At 41.4% G+C, this 15,532-nt stretch overlaps 2 protein-coding genes across 2 annotated transcripts in view; one reads left to right on the plus strand and one right to left on the minus strand.

The window, feature by feature from the left end:
• Positions 1–10,297, plus strand: part of myripb (myosin VIIA and Rab interacting protein b) — a 90,219-nt gene extending 79,922 nt beyond the window's left edge. Inside the window, exons 8-17 of the mRNA XM_070928352.1 lie at positions 1,157–1,325; positions 1,864–2,390; positions 2,523–2,669; positions 2,771–3,562; positions 3,895–3,957; positions 7,682–7,873; positions 8,000–8,161; positions 8,444–8,539; positions 8,831–8,891; positions 10,254–10,297. Of these exons, the coding sequence (XP_070784453.1) occupies positions 1,157–1,325; positions 1,864–2,390; positions 2,523–2,669; positions 2,771–3,562; positions 3,895–3,957; positions 7,682–7,873; positions 8,000–8,161; positions 8,444–8,539; positions 8,831–8,891; positions 10,254–10,297 (2,253 nt within the window). The remainder of the gene's footprint in view (positions 1–1,156; positions 1,326–1,863; positions 2,391–2,522; positions 2,670–2,770; positions 3,563–3,894; positions 3,958–7,681; positions 7,874–7,999; positions 8,162–8,443; positions 8,540–8,830; positions 8,892–10,253) is intronic.
• Positions 10,298–13,331: 3,034 nt separating this feature from the next.
• Positions 13,332–14,514, minus strand: prlh2 (prolactin releasing hormone 2). Its single transcript, XM_070928493.1, has 2 exons — positions 14,352–14,514; positions 13,332–13,537 (listed from the first exon to the last, which is right to left on the minus strand). The coding sequence occupies exons 1-2, from the start codon at positions 14,512–14,514 to the stop codon at positions 13,332–13,334; spliced, it is 369 nt and encodes a 122-aa protein (XP_070784594.1).
• Positions 14,515–15,532: the final 1,018 nt, after the last annotated feature.

The raw sequence follows: 15,532 nt of genomic DNA on the forward strand, positions 1-15,532 counted from the left end.
ACAATATGGTGACAACACACAGGTTGTACAGACACACAGAGATATAAAGTACACACAGGAACACACACACAGACAAATCAGCAAAGCACACACACCTGGCAGTGGTTCACTCTACGAGTCAGCAGGGACCCTGTGGAGATTTGTCATCGTCCCGTGTGTGAGCGAAGCATCAAAGCTGCGCTCCCCGGGCCTCACCGTTCTGTTTCCCGCTGTTTCACTCAGCGAAGATCAAAGTCCTGTGAAAAACGAGGGGATCCTCCTCAACCGCTCGGCTCCCGCCACGGGATGCTCTCTGCAAACACACTCACTAAAACACAATCCATGCAAATCCACACCAAAATCTGTGCTGCCTCAACACTGAGCTTTAGGGTAATCCCACCCTTTGTAAGAACTGTCAGACAGTTCAGTTTATACTCAAACCTACGTCAGTCCTTTCACTTGGACTGACATAATGCCCCTCATATTGCCCCCTTCATTCTCAGCGTCTAAAGCTACGTCCCAGTGACATACCAAGTTTAATTGCATATCCACAAACATTGACTGCACAGTAGGAAACATTCCTGTTTGATCCAACCCTAATCTAACCACAAAACTTCATCCTAAACCTAAAATAGTCCCTTGTTAACAAGAGGACTGGAAAAATGTTTTTTTCTCATTATAGACATTTTATGATCATAAGTAAAGTTAGTTGCACCAGACCCCCCCCCCCCCCCCCACACACACACACACACACACACACACACACACACACACACACACACACACAGATGAAGAGAGACTTGTAGAGCTGCTGCTGTCTCTCTAGTTGTTTAGTTGTTTTCTAGCGCCACCTGCTGATGAGAATGTTGACTCACAGCCACAATTGTGCAGATTTCTGCCCAGACAGGAAGTCGACTAGCCAGATGGTCCAAGTGCTCTCCTTTATATTGTGGAATTACTTTATGTGGATATTATATGTGACTGTTCCTGGCCACTGTGCCGCTGCATCTGTCCAAGCAGTAATAATCTGTCTGGACCTCCTTTGACTGAAAGTCTATCTGAAGGGCCTGCTCAGCCTCAAGGGAACAAAAGTAAAATTAGGAAGAGGGTACAACTTTCAACTTTATATTTTCAGAACTGTCAGTCATCTATGTCTCAAACTTGTGTGTGCTTGCAGCGCTCACGGTCAGCGTTCTCCCTCACCAGTGACGACTCCCCAGAGAAGGGTCCAGAGGAGGAGGGTGCCGGGGCGGGCGGTGGCTTGCAAGAGTATGCATCTCTAAAGAGGGAGGGCAAGGCCACGTCTCTACCCACCTGGAAGAGTGTAGACCGCCTGGACAACTCTAGTAAATACCACACTCACAGACTTTTAACTTATGTCCATAGAAATGATCTTCTGGCACCATAAAGGGTGTGATGAAAAGGTTTTCCATCTTTCTTTCAGATTAGGCTTATTCAGAATGGGAATGTCATTTACTTGCACAAAAATCAAGGTGCTTTTTTGACATAATTACAGTTTTCCTACAATGTATCCAAGCCATAACTAGCCTTATTACGTAAAACTTAGAAGTACTTCACCTAAACACTCATCCATGATGGGTTAAAAGGTGACAATAAAAAGTTTGTAGTTTCCAAAGATCTAAAGTTTGTACAAAGGCAGAAACTATTAAAAAACTCCATAGAGACTTCTCAAATCAGTACATATCTTAATATGCTCTAAATAGTCATTGTTTTGTCAAAATATGGCAAAAAAATACACTGCTTATGTTCTCAAACATCATAATTTTAGATGGATTTTTACTGTCATACAAGTATTGTTGAAGAGTTAATCTTATAGACTAAACTCTAAACTAAACTTCCTGCTGTCTGCTCATTCTCTTCAAGGTGCATCCTCAGTCCTCCAGAGCCCAGACGGTAACTGGATCGCTCTGCACAGCTCACAGCTGTCTCGGCCCAGCCTTCTCACCAAGAGGAAGAGCCTGGTGTTCAGCGTCTTGGAGAAGGAGTCCGGCGTCGTCTCAGCTTACGACGAGATGGGATCCGACTCGGAGGAGGACGATGAAGGCGGCTGGGGTGCGGCATTGCGACAGTTCCGACGCAAACTGTCCGATGAAACTTACTATACGGACTCGCAGCACGACCCGGAGTGGACGTACACCCAGCACCTTCCCATCACCTCGCCGTCCTCTGGCCAGTACACCAACACGGAGACTCTCAACTCCGACTCAGAGGCCTCGTCTGTGCTATCTGCGTGTCCTCGCAAGTCACCTCACAACCTGCTGAGGAAGAAAGGGCCGTCGGACACACACCTGCACCCTCATCATCAGCCGCTCTACCACCAACACCTTCACCAGAACTTCTCTCCATATCCACTCCACTCTGAGGCTCTGGATGTGAACTTTAACCCTAAGGTGATTTGTGATTAAGTTTATCATATGTTTTCTGAAATGTAACTAGTGAATATAACTGTCAGATAAATGTAGTGGAGTAAAAAGTACAATATTTCCCTCTGAAATGTTGTTAATTTGCATCACTGTTCCCAGGTGATGGGAGACAGCAGCGAGGCTGAGGAGAGGCAGAGTGACCCGGTCCGAAGGTCACGGCGACGCAGGAAAAGCAAGCGAGAGTCGTCGGCAGAGCAGAGGCCTGCAGGCCAGAGCCACACACAGTCCATCTACCCTTTAGTACAGGTAAAATATCAGTAGCTAGTGTTTTCTAATTGATTCTTAATAGTAACTGACTTTTAAAGATTATTTTTGCTTTCTTCTGTCCCTTTGTTTCCTCACTCAAGGAGAACAGTGGTTTTCTACTCAATGCCCTTCTGAAGAGGGGTTTAAGTGAGGAACAGTCAGTACCTGACGCTCTGCCAATGGCCACAGCTGCACCAGACGCCTTCAAAGTAGATGCCATGACACCCGAGCCAGAGGACTTGGACACAGTAGCCCCAAACTCAGCAGCACCCAGCCCTCCGCAGCCCCACTCTCTGGCTCCGGGGTCCCAGCACTTGCCCAGCAGCTCAGGGCCTAGAGACCCTCTGGAAGAGGAGCTGCGATCCAGACTCAGCCAGCTCATCAGCCGTGCCAACAGCAAAGACAGCAGCTCATCCGAGGAGGAGGAGTGCACAAAGCGGCTGGCAGACAAACAGACGGACAAAGAAAGTGACAGACAGCGAGAGAAGACGAGGCCAAAAGACACAGAGAGAGAAAGGCAGAGGGCAAGTGAAAGATTAAGAGACAGGGCCAGCAGTAAGGAAAGAGAGAGAGCAAGTGAAGCAGGGGAACAAGTGAACGGACAAGAGATGAAAAGAAGTGAGAGACTAAAAAAGAGTCTTTCAGTGAGAGAAGACGGAAAAGTTAGGGAGAGGAGGTTAGAGAGAGGAGTGGAATGTTTGGAAGAGACAGTAGATGTCCAGGAGCGAAAGAGTGGAGATAAAAGAGAGCTGACCAGACAAAGTAAGAGACAACATAAAAGAGATGTGGAGAAGGAAGCAGAACAGAAAGGAGGAGCGAGGAGGAGTGGATCCAGCGCAAGTTCACCTGCTATTACACCTTCTTCCCAGGAGGGGGTGCTGTCAGACAACCAGGTAAGGAGATTAGAGGGTAGAGTAGACTTGTATCCACCACTCAGCTTCTGCTTTTGTCGCTGCCCTGTTAGTACTGTCTGTCTGTCTGTCTGCCTTTTGATACGTCTATTTTTCTTTCTTTCTTATTTTACCCTCAATCATTCTTCATCCTCTCATCTTCCTCTCTTATCCTTGTATTTATGTGACAATCACTGCTGTCCTCACCCTGTGTTTCCCTTCTTTCTCTGTGCTTCCCTTCCTCTTCTTTTTTGGTTGGTCTGTGTGTCTCTTTGTTGGTGTGTGTGTGTGCGTGTGTGTGTGTGTGTGTGTGTGTGTGTGTGTGTGTGTGTCAGGAGGGACAGAACGACTTGGAGCAACAGCAGAGGCTTCAGTTGCTCTCCTCTCTCTTACAGCAGGTGAGATATCAGCTAGAAAAGCGAAAAGCAAAGGAACTGCCACTCTTGTGGACATACAACTATAATTAAACCTCCATCTGACCATGCAGCACACACACACACGCGCACACACACACACACACACACACACACACACACACACACACACACACACACATATATATATCCGCACCTGCATGCATGCACACATAAAACTTCATGCATTTACTTATCATGTAAATGCACAGGCATATCGGTACAAAATACACGATGGCTGGATGCATGTGTGATTAGGCTGAATGTCTTGCTGGTGGTGTATTTTTTCATATTTATGCAGGTAATAGCATGTACAGCAGTAGCAGAAAATAATGCAGCTGTCTAAACATAAATGGTAACATTTTTTGTTAGTCCCTAAAATAAAACAGCAAGGTCTTCTTTCTAGACCTCCTGCTTTGCTTTGTGGTTTTCAAGAATTATACTGGAAGACATCCATCACAGAAGAGCTGCAAATATCATTTTTTCATTAATGAAAGCCATAAAAGGTCAGAATGCAGCACAGCCTCAGGCCCAGTTGTGTTTTGTTTTCATTTCTTTTGAGTGGAAAAACTGCCTCTGTGCTTTTGCTGTAGCTGCCACTTTCTTCATCTACAGGTTTAAGCATAGATGAAAACAAAGTACACTTTTGTCATCAGGAAGTTCTGTGAAATGCAAGAAATTAGTAGAATCAGACAAAGATGGGTTGACTGTAAACTACAAACACAAATATCTCCTGAAATGCATTGAGCATGAGCATCCTACATGGATGTAAGTAAATTACAAGAGACATCCATATATTGAACAAATGAAAATGACATCCTTTTAAATATAATAAAAGGTCATTAAAAACAATGTAAGTTCAAAACACTGGTGCACTGTCACACCATTATGTTAATAGACACATCCTGTTATATTACAGTTTAACACATGAGCTGCATCCCAATTTTATAGTGCATCCTAATTCTAAGCATTTGAGAATGTAGTGTGTTCATAGCAGAAAAGTGACAAAATTAACTATAAACTATACAAAGATGTCAGTATGCATATTAAATCTGCTTGATTTAGCGTGAGTGTGCTGTTGATGTATTACTATTGTCCAATGCTGTGCACAAAGGAAATAAAGGAGCTTTTTTATTTTTTCTTGTGAATTGTAAGTGTTGGTGCACATCTTGCATTACTTCCTGTAAAAAATAAAAAGTAAAATCTATAATCCCTTGGGTTAAAAACAGTGTTCCAGTGATGATATTTTCACATAGTAAATCCACTCCATTTATGAACATACGGAAGTCAAAACCCACACACAATGAGGTAGATAGACACATAAAACACACACTCACACTTGGACATGCACTTATGAGCTCACCTCCTATACTTGTGTTACATATGAGGCGGCGTTGTCGATGTTGGTCATTATAAGGGCTCATATGAGTAATGCTCGTCTCTTACAATGTGTATGACACGTACTGGTGTGGTGGTCTATTTTTGTTGGTTTTCACAGCTCCCTTTGAAACCCACCACTGCTCAGTTTGATATGAATAAGGGAAAACGTGACAATGACTGTGATGTTTGTAGCTTTTTTTCTTAATTTTTATCAAATGTAGACACAAAACGAGACGTAAAACAACAAGGAAGAGATTCAAAACAACCACCTAGTGATGCAAAACGACCACAAAGAGAAATTAAATTACCACAGAGAGACACAAAACAACTACAAAAAGACTACAAACAGTGCGATGATGCCGTTTGTGTATTGTGGACTTTTGTCTGTGTAGGAGCGGTGGGGGGCCTTTTACATGTCTGTGTCCAGGACCCCTTGTCTCATAATCTGTCCATTGCTGTAGGCTATTTTGAGTTACAAATAGCCGCTATTTATTTATATTATTATTTCATATCAGAGTATTTAAAGTACCAGGGCTCTAAATTTGAGTCTGAACACATTACCAATATGCCCCCCTTCTTTTGCATCTGGCCTCTCCATTTAAACATTTCTATTAACTGATATAATTTTATTACTAAACCACAGAACCCACTTATATTCCACAGCCACTCAGATTTTCCTTACTTACATTATGTTTCCATCTTAATATCAAACCAAACTCTATTTTTTTACATACACTAAATTTATCTGTCAACGTCAATAGCAGTGAGACGTGTATGTGTGTCAGACTTGTTTGATCTGCATGGTGATGGCCTGGTTCTTTGGAGTGGATGAGAACTCCAGACTCTCACCTAACATCCATTTCTCCATCGACCGACCCAAGTCAATATCTCAGACCGTTCATCTCTGCTTCTCATTCTTTTTAAGATCACTGAATGGTGATTCAAAAAGAAAAAAAAAAAGATAAGAGGTTTGGTTTTCTGCCTCTCATCTCTCACGCAATACAGTATCTCGTCTTGACCAGATCATTGCTCCCTCAAACCACCTAAAACTCTGCCTTTCACACTGTCTGTATGTCTGAGAGAGGGATCAATAAGCCTCCGATCCCACTGATCAAAGCTTCAGCCAGTGATTCATTCATTATTGAATTACATCTGTCTCTCTTCACTGCCTTTTCCTTTTCTTGCTCGTGTGTTTTCATCTATTCAGAGAAAAAAACCCAGCAAGCTTTCTTTACTTGGCATCTTCATCATTGAATTATTATTTGTCCCAGACGGCCTGAATTTGGAAACAGGTTTGGATTAGGATGAACAAGCTGCTCCAGTAAATCGAGACACTGTCTGGCAGCAAACACAATGACTAACATGTCTTTTCATGTCTGTCGTCTCACTTCTTGTAGTGAGGAATCTCCGCCCGCTTATTTGTCCATCCATTCCAAAATGAATTACTTGAGGCTGTGACCTTTAACAACACTTTTTTGGAGACTCATATACCAATTGTACCAATTTTTAAACTGAAAGGTCAGAACAGAGGGTATATACTTGGGTATTGCTTGTACTGGACATACAACGTGTGAAAATAGCTGATTGAGGTCTTCTATTCACTGCAACATCCTTTAACTGATCAAAGCCTAAAAAATAAAAGATAAATCACCCCTCTGGCTTTGTCTTGAAACCTTCTTCGCCTCTCCTCCTCCTCCTTCCTCACTACTGCATTTCTCACCCTCAGTACTTTGTTCTGCACCTTCTGATTGCCAGCATGTGCGGACGTACATGTTCACAAAACAACTGATTAGGCGACAGACAAAAGAGTGACAAATAAGTGTGTCACCTGCAAAAACACAAACCTTTTAGGTTAAGCAACGTTAGGTTTATTTTCTTCCATTAATTTTCATGTTTTTTTTCCACCCTAATGATCTTATAATGTGCCACAACTGTGATTGCATAATTGCATTTTGTTACATCCCTTTGCTTCTTGAATGAAAGACATTTTTTCATTATCAGTATGTCATTACGCTACATTAAGCCTTTGTTTTGTCTTTAATGTGATATTTATAGATGTTATATAAAGGCGGCCCAATGTTCCGTACTCACACATTAAGTCCTTTTGCTCCCAACATCTCTCAAAATGTTTCTCAGTTCATCACTGATCCTAATTTTTGTGGCTATTTCATTTCTTAATCATGAAAGTTCAATATTTTTTTGCCTCTTTAAGCTGTTCACATGAAGACATGTAGATTACTGACTGCTGTACTGTGTGTGTGTGTGTGTGTGTGTGTGTGTGTGTGTGTGTGTGTGTGTGTGTGTGTGTGTGTGTGTTCTCCAAATGAAGCAGAAGTACTCGGCGGCCTCTCTCTGCAGCATCACCACAGAGGTGCTGAAGGTTTTGAACGCTACAGAAGAGCTGATTGGTGAGGCAGGAGGTGAGAGCTACACCCCGTGTGAGTCCATGAGTGCTTCTCCCATCTCCAGCAGCTCAGAGACCCGCAGGCTGGACCAGAGGCTGACCAAGATGGAGGAGAATGTAAGCTAAAGGGCACCTTAACCCAATAGTTTTATTGTGGATGCAATAGTGGATTTCCACCCAATAACAAATGTTTGTTTGAGATTCGATCTTATTGAAAATTAAATGTTCTTCTTCTCTGTACAGGTGTACCTGACTGCTGGTGCTGTGTACGGGCTTGAGGGGGCGCTGGGGGACCTGGAGCAGTGTGCCCGTAGAATTAGCAGTGGCACCACAGACACAGAGCTGGCATTCCTGGAGGACCAGGTGGCCACCGCAGCCGCTCAGGTTCAACAGTCTGAACTACAGGTACTGAAGGGCTTTGTCCCTTTTCTCTGCAGCTGTCTTCTTCTTCTTCTTCTTCTTCTTCTTCTTCTTCTTCTTCTTCTTCTTCTTCTTCTGCTTCTGCTTCTGCTTCTGCTTCTTCTTCTTCCGTTGTGTTTATCCCAAACAGCTCAGAACAGAAAAGACTTTTCTCCCAGCTCAGTAATACTGTTGATCACACAAATGTGAACTGTGATTAGTGCCACACTAGGATTGTATGTTGTATTGCGTTGTTCTTTTTAAATTAATTTTTTTTCTACTTTTAAGGTATCAAACATTGAGGCCAGGATATCAGCTCTGAAAACAGCTGGGCTGAATGTGACTGTCTGCAATCGCTTCACCAAGATCAAGCCAAACGCTAAGGTAACTCGCTGCCCTTCAATTACCCTAACTCTCCCACACAGCCATATATGCTATCTTTATCTGGTTGTGTATGATAGCATGTTATCATAAGGTACTGCTATGATAAGTACTATTTGTCTTAGGATGATCTGTATCTAGATATCTATCACAATCCCCCTGAGGTTTTGTGGATATGCACACAACTACTCTAACTCACTAGTACTTATGTAGAACACATAGCAGCTCTAAGTCAGGATGATTTCTTAATTCTTCATGTGTATGAAGTGTATAATACGAATTCTCTGATTACAGCCCCAGACCCTGGACTCATCACGCCATCAAAGGAGGAAGCTTCCAGCCCCTCCACTGAAAGGTACCAAACAAGTTTATTTTGCTCAATTCAGAGAAAACTATATGTACACACAAAGACAACTATGCGTATGCAGAAGTAAATACAATTTAAATAGGAAGAAATATAATCTAAACTTTGACTAAGCTGCCTCTCAAATCTCAATAACATTTCTGAGAATAATTTGATAACTGAATGCTGTCTTACGAAGAGACGAATGAAATAAATGCAATAGCTTTTAATTATGTGTCTGTCTAGCCTTGAGTGTTACATTGAAACTAGAATTCAAAAAACAAATAAAAGTATTTGCCCAAATTGGATTAGCAAAATTACTTCCATATCAACCAGCTCAAGAAATAGATCCCCAAACTCCCAAATGTGAAAAATTATTTCCTTAAGACGCCCCAGTGTGTGTGTGTCAGTATATAGCTTCAGTTACATATGTGTAATATATATGCATTATTAAATACATATATGTATTTTAACCATTTCCATCCTGAAACAGGAGCTACACATTTCATTTCAATCTTGGAAAGTTGAATAAATGATCCAAACTTGAATATATTTACTGCTGTAATGCTCACCCTGCTGTACATCCCTCTACTCATCAGTCATCAATAGGTTAAGCAAAAGTAAAGTGAGTCTGCTAACCTGTGCTGACTTGTACAGTACATGTCATACCCTCCTAACCACAAACACTGTTTAACGGCCTTGTATACACATATACTGTGTGTGTTTGTGTATGCGTGTGAAACAAAGGCAGCCAGAGATGAGGAGTGAGAGAGAGACGAGTAGACACTTTTATTCACCTTTAGTTAGCATCACACATTTTGTGCTTTGTCCTGAAAGAAGAGATCGGCCACTGAATGGATGCAAAAATGAATACGTCTACTCGAAAGGGACTAAGTAGCTGAAAAGCTCCATTAGATGTGAAGCAGCCAAATGGAAACACCCACAGCACAGGAGGGTAAGGCTTGTTTTATCAACCAACAAGAAGTCGGTCCCTTTTCATGTCGGTGAATGGCCTTTTTCTGTTGGGGCTTTCTTTATTTTCATTTCTGTCTCCTTTGTTTTTTTCTTCACCAGCATCCACACAATAGCTCTTATTCAGGGTGGCTTTTTCAGCACAGCTCCAAAGACTGACAGCAGGCAGGACAATGAGGCAGAATCAGTGACCAAGACATGTAATCATATCATTGATTCCAGCTTAGGGCGCCTTTTTTTTATCAGTCCATCGTGCATGGTGCTCTAAATCTATGGCTGGGAAGACAAGTCAGCTGTGCTCCTCTGGATCATATGTTATTGACAGTTTCTCTTTTTCTGGAAAAGCTTTTTGCAGCTTTTTAAAAGACTACTTTGCTTAAAGCTGTTTTTTTGCCATTTCAGAAAAGTTGGAGCCAGAGCAGCAGGTGAAAGTGTTTCGGCCATAGCGACAGTCAGCAGCACAACGAGTCCCTCAGGGCCACTTCGGAGCCCCAGGGACGGGGGGCCCTCTCATCCAGTGCCTTGACCCAGTGTCCGCCTCCAGCTCCAGGCCAAGCAGGGGCCAACACCTGCCCTGTGCGACCCACCAAGCACTCAGCCCTCAGCCAGGCACAGTACCGCCTCAGTCAAACATGACTGGCTTCTTCTTTTCCACTTTCTCCTCCATTTTCTCCTCCCCACCATGCATATAACATCAAGCAAGGATGACTCGACGGTCGGTGTCTCTGCCTTAAAAATCTGCGAACACTCCTCATGACCCAACTGAAAAAGAATATCTGTACAGACAAACTCTCATTTCCTTTTTTTTATCTGTTTGCAAGAGTGTCGTGAGTTACTGTACAATGACGATGTGGAAAAATCATGTAAAACTTTCTGTGATTCAGTGTCCCAAAAAGAGGCTGGGCCGTGTTTTATACTGCATCTTCTTTCTCACCAAACGAAATGTCATGAGGAATCTTATCATACTGTAAGCCCCTTCAGAGCTTTTGTGGATGATTGTCCTATTTTTCACACAGCTATCAGATGGTAATCCTCATTTGGGGAATGATTGTAACACCTTTGACATTTTAACCATATAAAACAATTCATGCACTTACCAGAAAATAGTATTTAGATGTGCATAGTATCAGGACCAAAACCTTTTTGTCCTTCCTACCTGCCACTAAAATTGCTAGATGGCAATAATGGAACATGAAGCACACTTTCACAAATCTGTCATTCTTTGTAAACAGCCTCAATAGTTAAAGAAACAGTTTGGGAATTTTGGGAAATATTAGCTTGTTTTGGTAAGAGGTACAGGAGAAGATTGACACCACTCTCATGTCTGTACAGTAAATGTGTAGCCAGTTAGTTTAGCTTAGCTTTAAGACTGGAAACGGGGAAAACAGCTAGCCCGACTCTGTTCAAAAAGTTTTTCAAAAATTAGCCTAGCAGTATCTCACTGATTAACATATTATATTTTGTTTGTTTAAACAGTACAAAGAGGAAGTTTTTGTTAGTTTTGGACAAGAGTGGTATCAATTTTCTTATCGAACTCTCAGCAAGAACATGAAAAAGCGTATTTCCCAAAATGTCCAACTATTCCTCAAATAAATGCAAACTATAATGATCTACTGGGGAATTGCGCTCCCTTTTATTTAGAACAGGAAATGCTGACAACAACTGCTCAGTAGACACACACACACACACACACTACAGCCTTAATGTGAAAGCTGTGAGCTTTTACATTGAAATTAGTCTAAATAGGGTTTGATTGATGTCTGAATGTCGGACAAACGCGGCTCAACATGAATCTCCATAGGTTTGACATTCAGGTTTATCCTTCCCAGCCTTCCCTCCTGCAGTATTCTTCAACCCAGTCATTTTTCTTCCTCTCTGTCATTTTCTTCGTTTACTTTCAAATGTTGTGGCCTTTTCTTTGAACATAAAAAAAGGTATTTTCATGTTTCCCCTTTGCTGGGCCATGTCCGAACTTTTGTGTTGCATTCAGAAAATCTTGTAAAGATTTTTACATAATGAAGTCTGATGGGCTATATAACAAATGCCATGAAACCATGATTTTGTTACAAGCAATTTATTTTTGTACTTACTGAACGTTTTTATGCAATACCACTGAAACAGGTACTATTGCAAATTAAAGGCTTTATTCTCTCCTCAAAGGAGCCCTCCACAGTCAGTCCTATCAGACTCTCTCATGTGTGATGACTCAAAGTGCTTTCAGTGTATGCCTGCATTTACCATTTGAGATTCTGCCAGTAATGACGATGGTAAATGTTACAAAAACCAAGTCACAACAGGCATTTTTGGAGCGGCTAGTACGATTCATATTGTATTTGTACTCTTTAAACACTAGGTTTGAGAATATTGCCTTTCATTTTTTGGTTATTTTTCTTTACTCTGTGACCACTTACATTAGTCAGAATCTCAGTTAGACATGCATACAGTTGTCAAAGTTTTTGCTGTCGCTACAGCTCGAGAGCAGATTTGGATTTTCTGATAGACAGCTTGAACTAAAAAGTGTGATGATCTTCTGTATGAACGATCTACCCCTTCTATTAGTGACCTTTTCAGCCTTTCACATCTCTGGTTTTGCACATTGATCCTGTATTTTTGTCAATCTTGTTCTCCAGAGGTGTCGATGTATAAAAGCATGTTTCTGGTTTTATCAAAAATTGATGTAAAATTTCCCGTGAGAAGCACAGCCACAAGGGTCCAATCATCAGTGTCCTGTATTTTTCTAATGTAAAAAAAATAATAATATTATCTCATCACAGAATTTGTTAATATATGTATATGTGTGAAAAGATGGATATGATATAGAATAATATGTGTATTGCCCAATCATAGTTGACCAATCTTTCAGTGTTGTGTGAAAGAGACTGTGTATAATTGTCATGACTTGTAGGGCTGGATGCACACAGGAAGTTTAATTTACTATTATAACTGAGTCCCAGATACTCAGAGATGATGAGATTCACTCAGAGCTGAAAAAACAAATCTAACTTTTGTTCCTGTTTAAATCCAGTGTGAATGACTACAATGAGGTTCACTGTGCACAGCTCCACATGGGGGCAATCACTTTTATGTGCAATCGTTTGTTGCAATCCATATGACATGTTGGGGAAAATATTAACAAGCAAAAAATACAGATTCTCTATGTGCCACAGTACTCTGAGGAAAAAATGTGTTAAGAAATGAATAAAATTTGCAAACCGAAAGCTTTTCTCTTTTGAAAGTAAATGTTTGTTACAGGAAGGCAAAGAGATGAACAGATATAATCACAACATCCTGGTTTATTAATCAATATAGAATGCATTTTTATGTACAGATACATTTGGAGAATGGATCCTATCAACCAAGGTCTCATAACTGACACCAGAGAGAAACAGTTAAGAGCTAGAGCAGTAGAGTATGTAACCTCAATCAAGATAAAAAATGAATACACTCTGAGTTTGTGGATGAAGGGAGGATGACGCGCTGTCACGGTAACCAATCCCTGTCCTCCCCATCCAGGACTTTCCCGAGGTTCTCCTTGTTTCTGAGGCTGTTGAGCAGCAGCGCCAACATCCTGACAACAGGCTGCATCCCCCCACTGCCCAGAGCCTCCACGCTGCTGTGCCTCTTCCCGAAGCGCCCAATGGGTCTCACCCCACGCCCCACGTACCAGAACGGGTCTATCTCTGGACCTGGACACCAAACAAGCACATCAGTGGCAGTGACAGTGATTGTTATGACCAACAGAATTATAATTTTCACAGGAAATATAGGGAGAAATGATTTATTGGTCTTCTATATATGTAATCTTCCACTCATTCATTTAAATGAGAATATGAGAGATATGCTGAAGTAACACTGACTTCTAGAACAGTATTGTTATATTTATTGTAAGTACAAATAAAAATAGATTAATTTACAGTGTATTACAGTAGCATTACAGAGTTTATATAAAAATGTATTGTAACAAAACATTCACTCTTCAACCTCTGTGCAATCTAAATCATTTAAAATATATTAATATACATATTTAAATGTAACCATTGTGCAATAATACCAATTAATACAGCAATAATCTCTGTTTTATATATAATAATAACATAGTAATTGTACTGTTTTTGTACAGTCAATTGAGACAAAACAATACTATTGTACTACTGTAATATGATTACATGATACACTTGTGTACCACAAATTAGTGGATGAGGATATCTCTCATTTTGAGCTAAATAAAAAGTATTGAGCTTCTCTCTTTAAAAACAAATAGTTAATACTTAAATGCAGTAAATGACCCCTTGAGACTCAGAGAGGTTTTTCAAAATGACAACGTACTTTCTAACAGAAAGTAGAAGGTCACCATGAACTAACCACTAAGAGCCACTAACGGACCATAAACATACTGTAAAGAGGAATAAAACACTTTTATCCTCTTAAATCTCGATGAACTACTTCAACAAATTCTGCAGGTTACGACAATAAAAATGGTGTAATAAAACCAAGCCTTACTTCTGTTGTCGACATTGTGAACAATGTGGAAGTCGTGCTCCACCGTGGTGCTGTGCGCGCTGCTGAGGCAGGAGGACAGGAGGAGGAGCAGCGCCAGAGCTGCAGGCAGCCAGCGGCTCGTCAGGACGCAGTGCCGGACATCAGCCGCTCTCCCAGGCAGCATGCTGCGGAGTCGCTCAAGGCACTAGAGAGGGCGGAGGGATGCCGGTCAGTAACCTATCACTCACACTGAAAAGAGAAGGCTGAAGAAAGCTCAAAAATATCTTCAAGTCAGGTAAAATCATTAAAAAAAATGTACAGGGTAGAACATGATTTATAAGAGATGAAAAAATACCATGAAATAGGATGAAGTCATTTAAACCTCATCACTAACCAAACACACTATCATGACCTTTATAAAGTGCATAGGGGGGTTGCTATAGAAATATCACAGGCTATTCCAGTCTATCAATACAATATTATAATTATTCACCCCATTAGTGGTGTAGCACAGTTGTGTTAGAATACTTAACAGAAATTCACTAGGAGTATCTATCATAAAATAATTGCCTAAACACATAACTTATGGTATCCTCATTCTCTTGTATTCAATACAGTGAATGTGTTAGGCTGTAAAAAAAAGAAAGAAAGAAATCTATAATGGAAAACCCCAAACAGTAGCTCCTTACCCTGAACTTTGGTGACAGGCTGAGGTCAGCTGGCGGAGGTCTGAAGTCGTTATTGTTGAGCAGGTGTGCTGCAGCTTATATATCCATGCTGCTCATGTGGTTGTTGGATGATGAATCAAGAACGTCAGTCACACAGTGATCCCAGACTCAAGGATGCATCACCACCATCCCCCCACCCCTCTCTCCCCTCCTCCCACTCTTTAAACCCCCTCATCTCTTTGAGAAAGGAGGGTTTGGTTTTGGAGCTTTCTTGATGTCTGGCACGCAGCAGAGCAGTCCATCAAGCAGTCAATGACATGCGGACAACTTTAAATTAGTGAACATGGGGAGACCCACCACCTCAAGCAGGCCTGTCAGACAGAGACCCAGAACTGTGGTGGGTGTTTCTTGATTTGCCTTTCATCAATCAGCTTGATTACAAGGGACAAGGCAGGACAAAATCTTGAACAGACTGTCTTGTCACCGGAAACTAAGCTTTTGGAACTTTCTTAATGACAATCAGCTCCAAACACC

This window comes from Enoplosus armatus, chromosome 21, assembly GCF_043641665.1.
Source record: "Enoplosus armatus isolate fEnoArm2 chromosome 21, fEnoArm2.hap1, whole genome shotgun sequence".
Classification (NCBI taxonomy): domain Eukaryota; kingdom Metazoa; phylum Chordata; class Actinopteri; order Centrarchiformes; family Enoplosidae; genus Enoplosus; species Enoplosus armatus.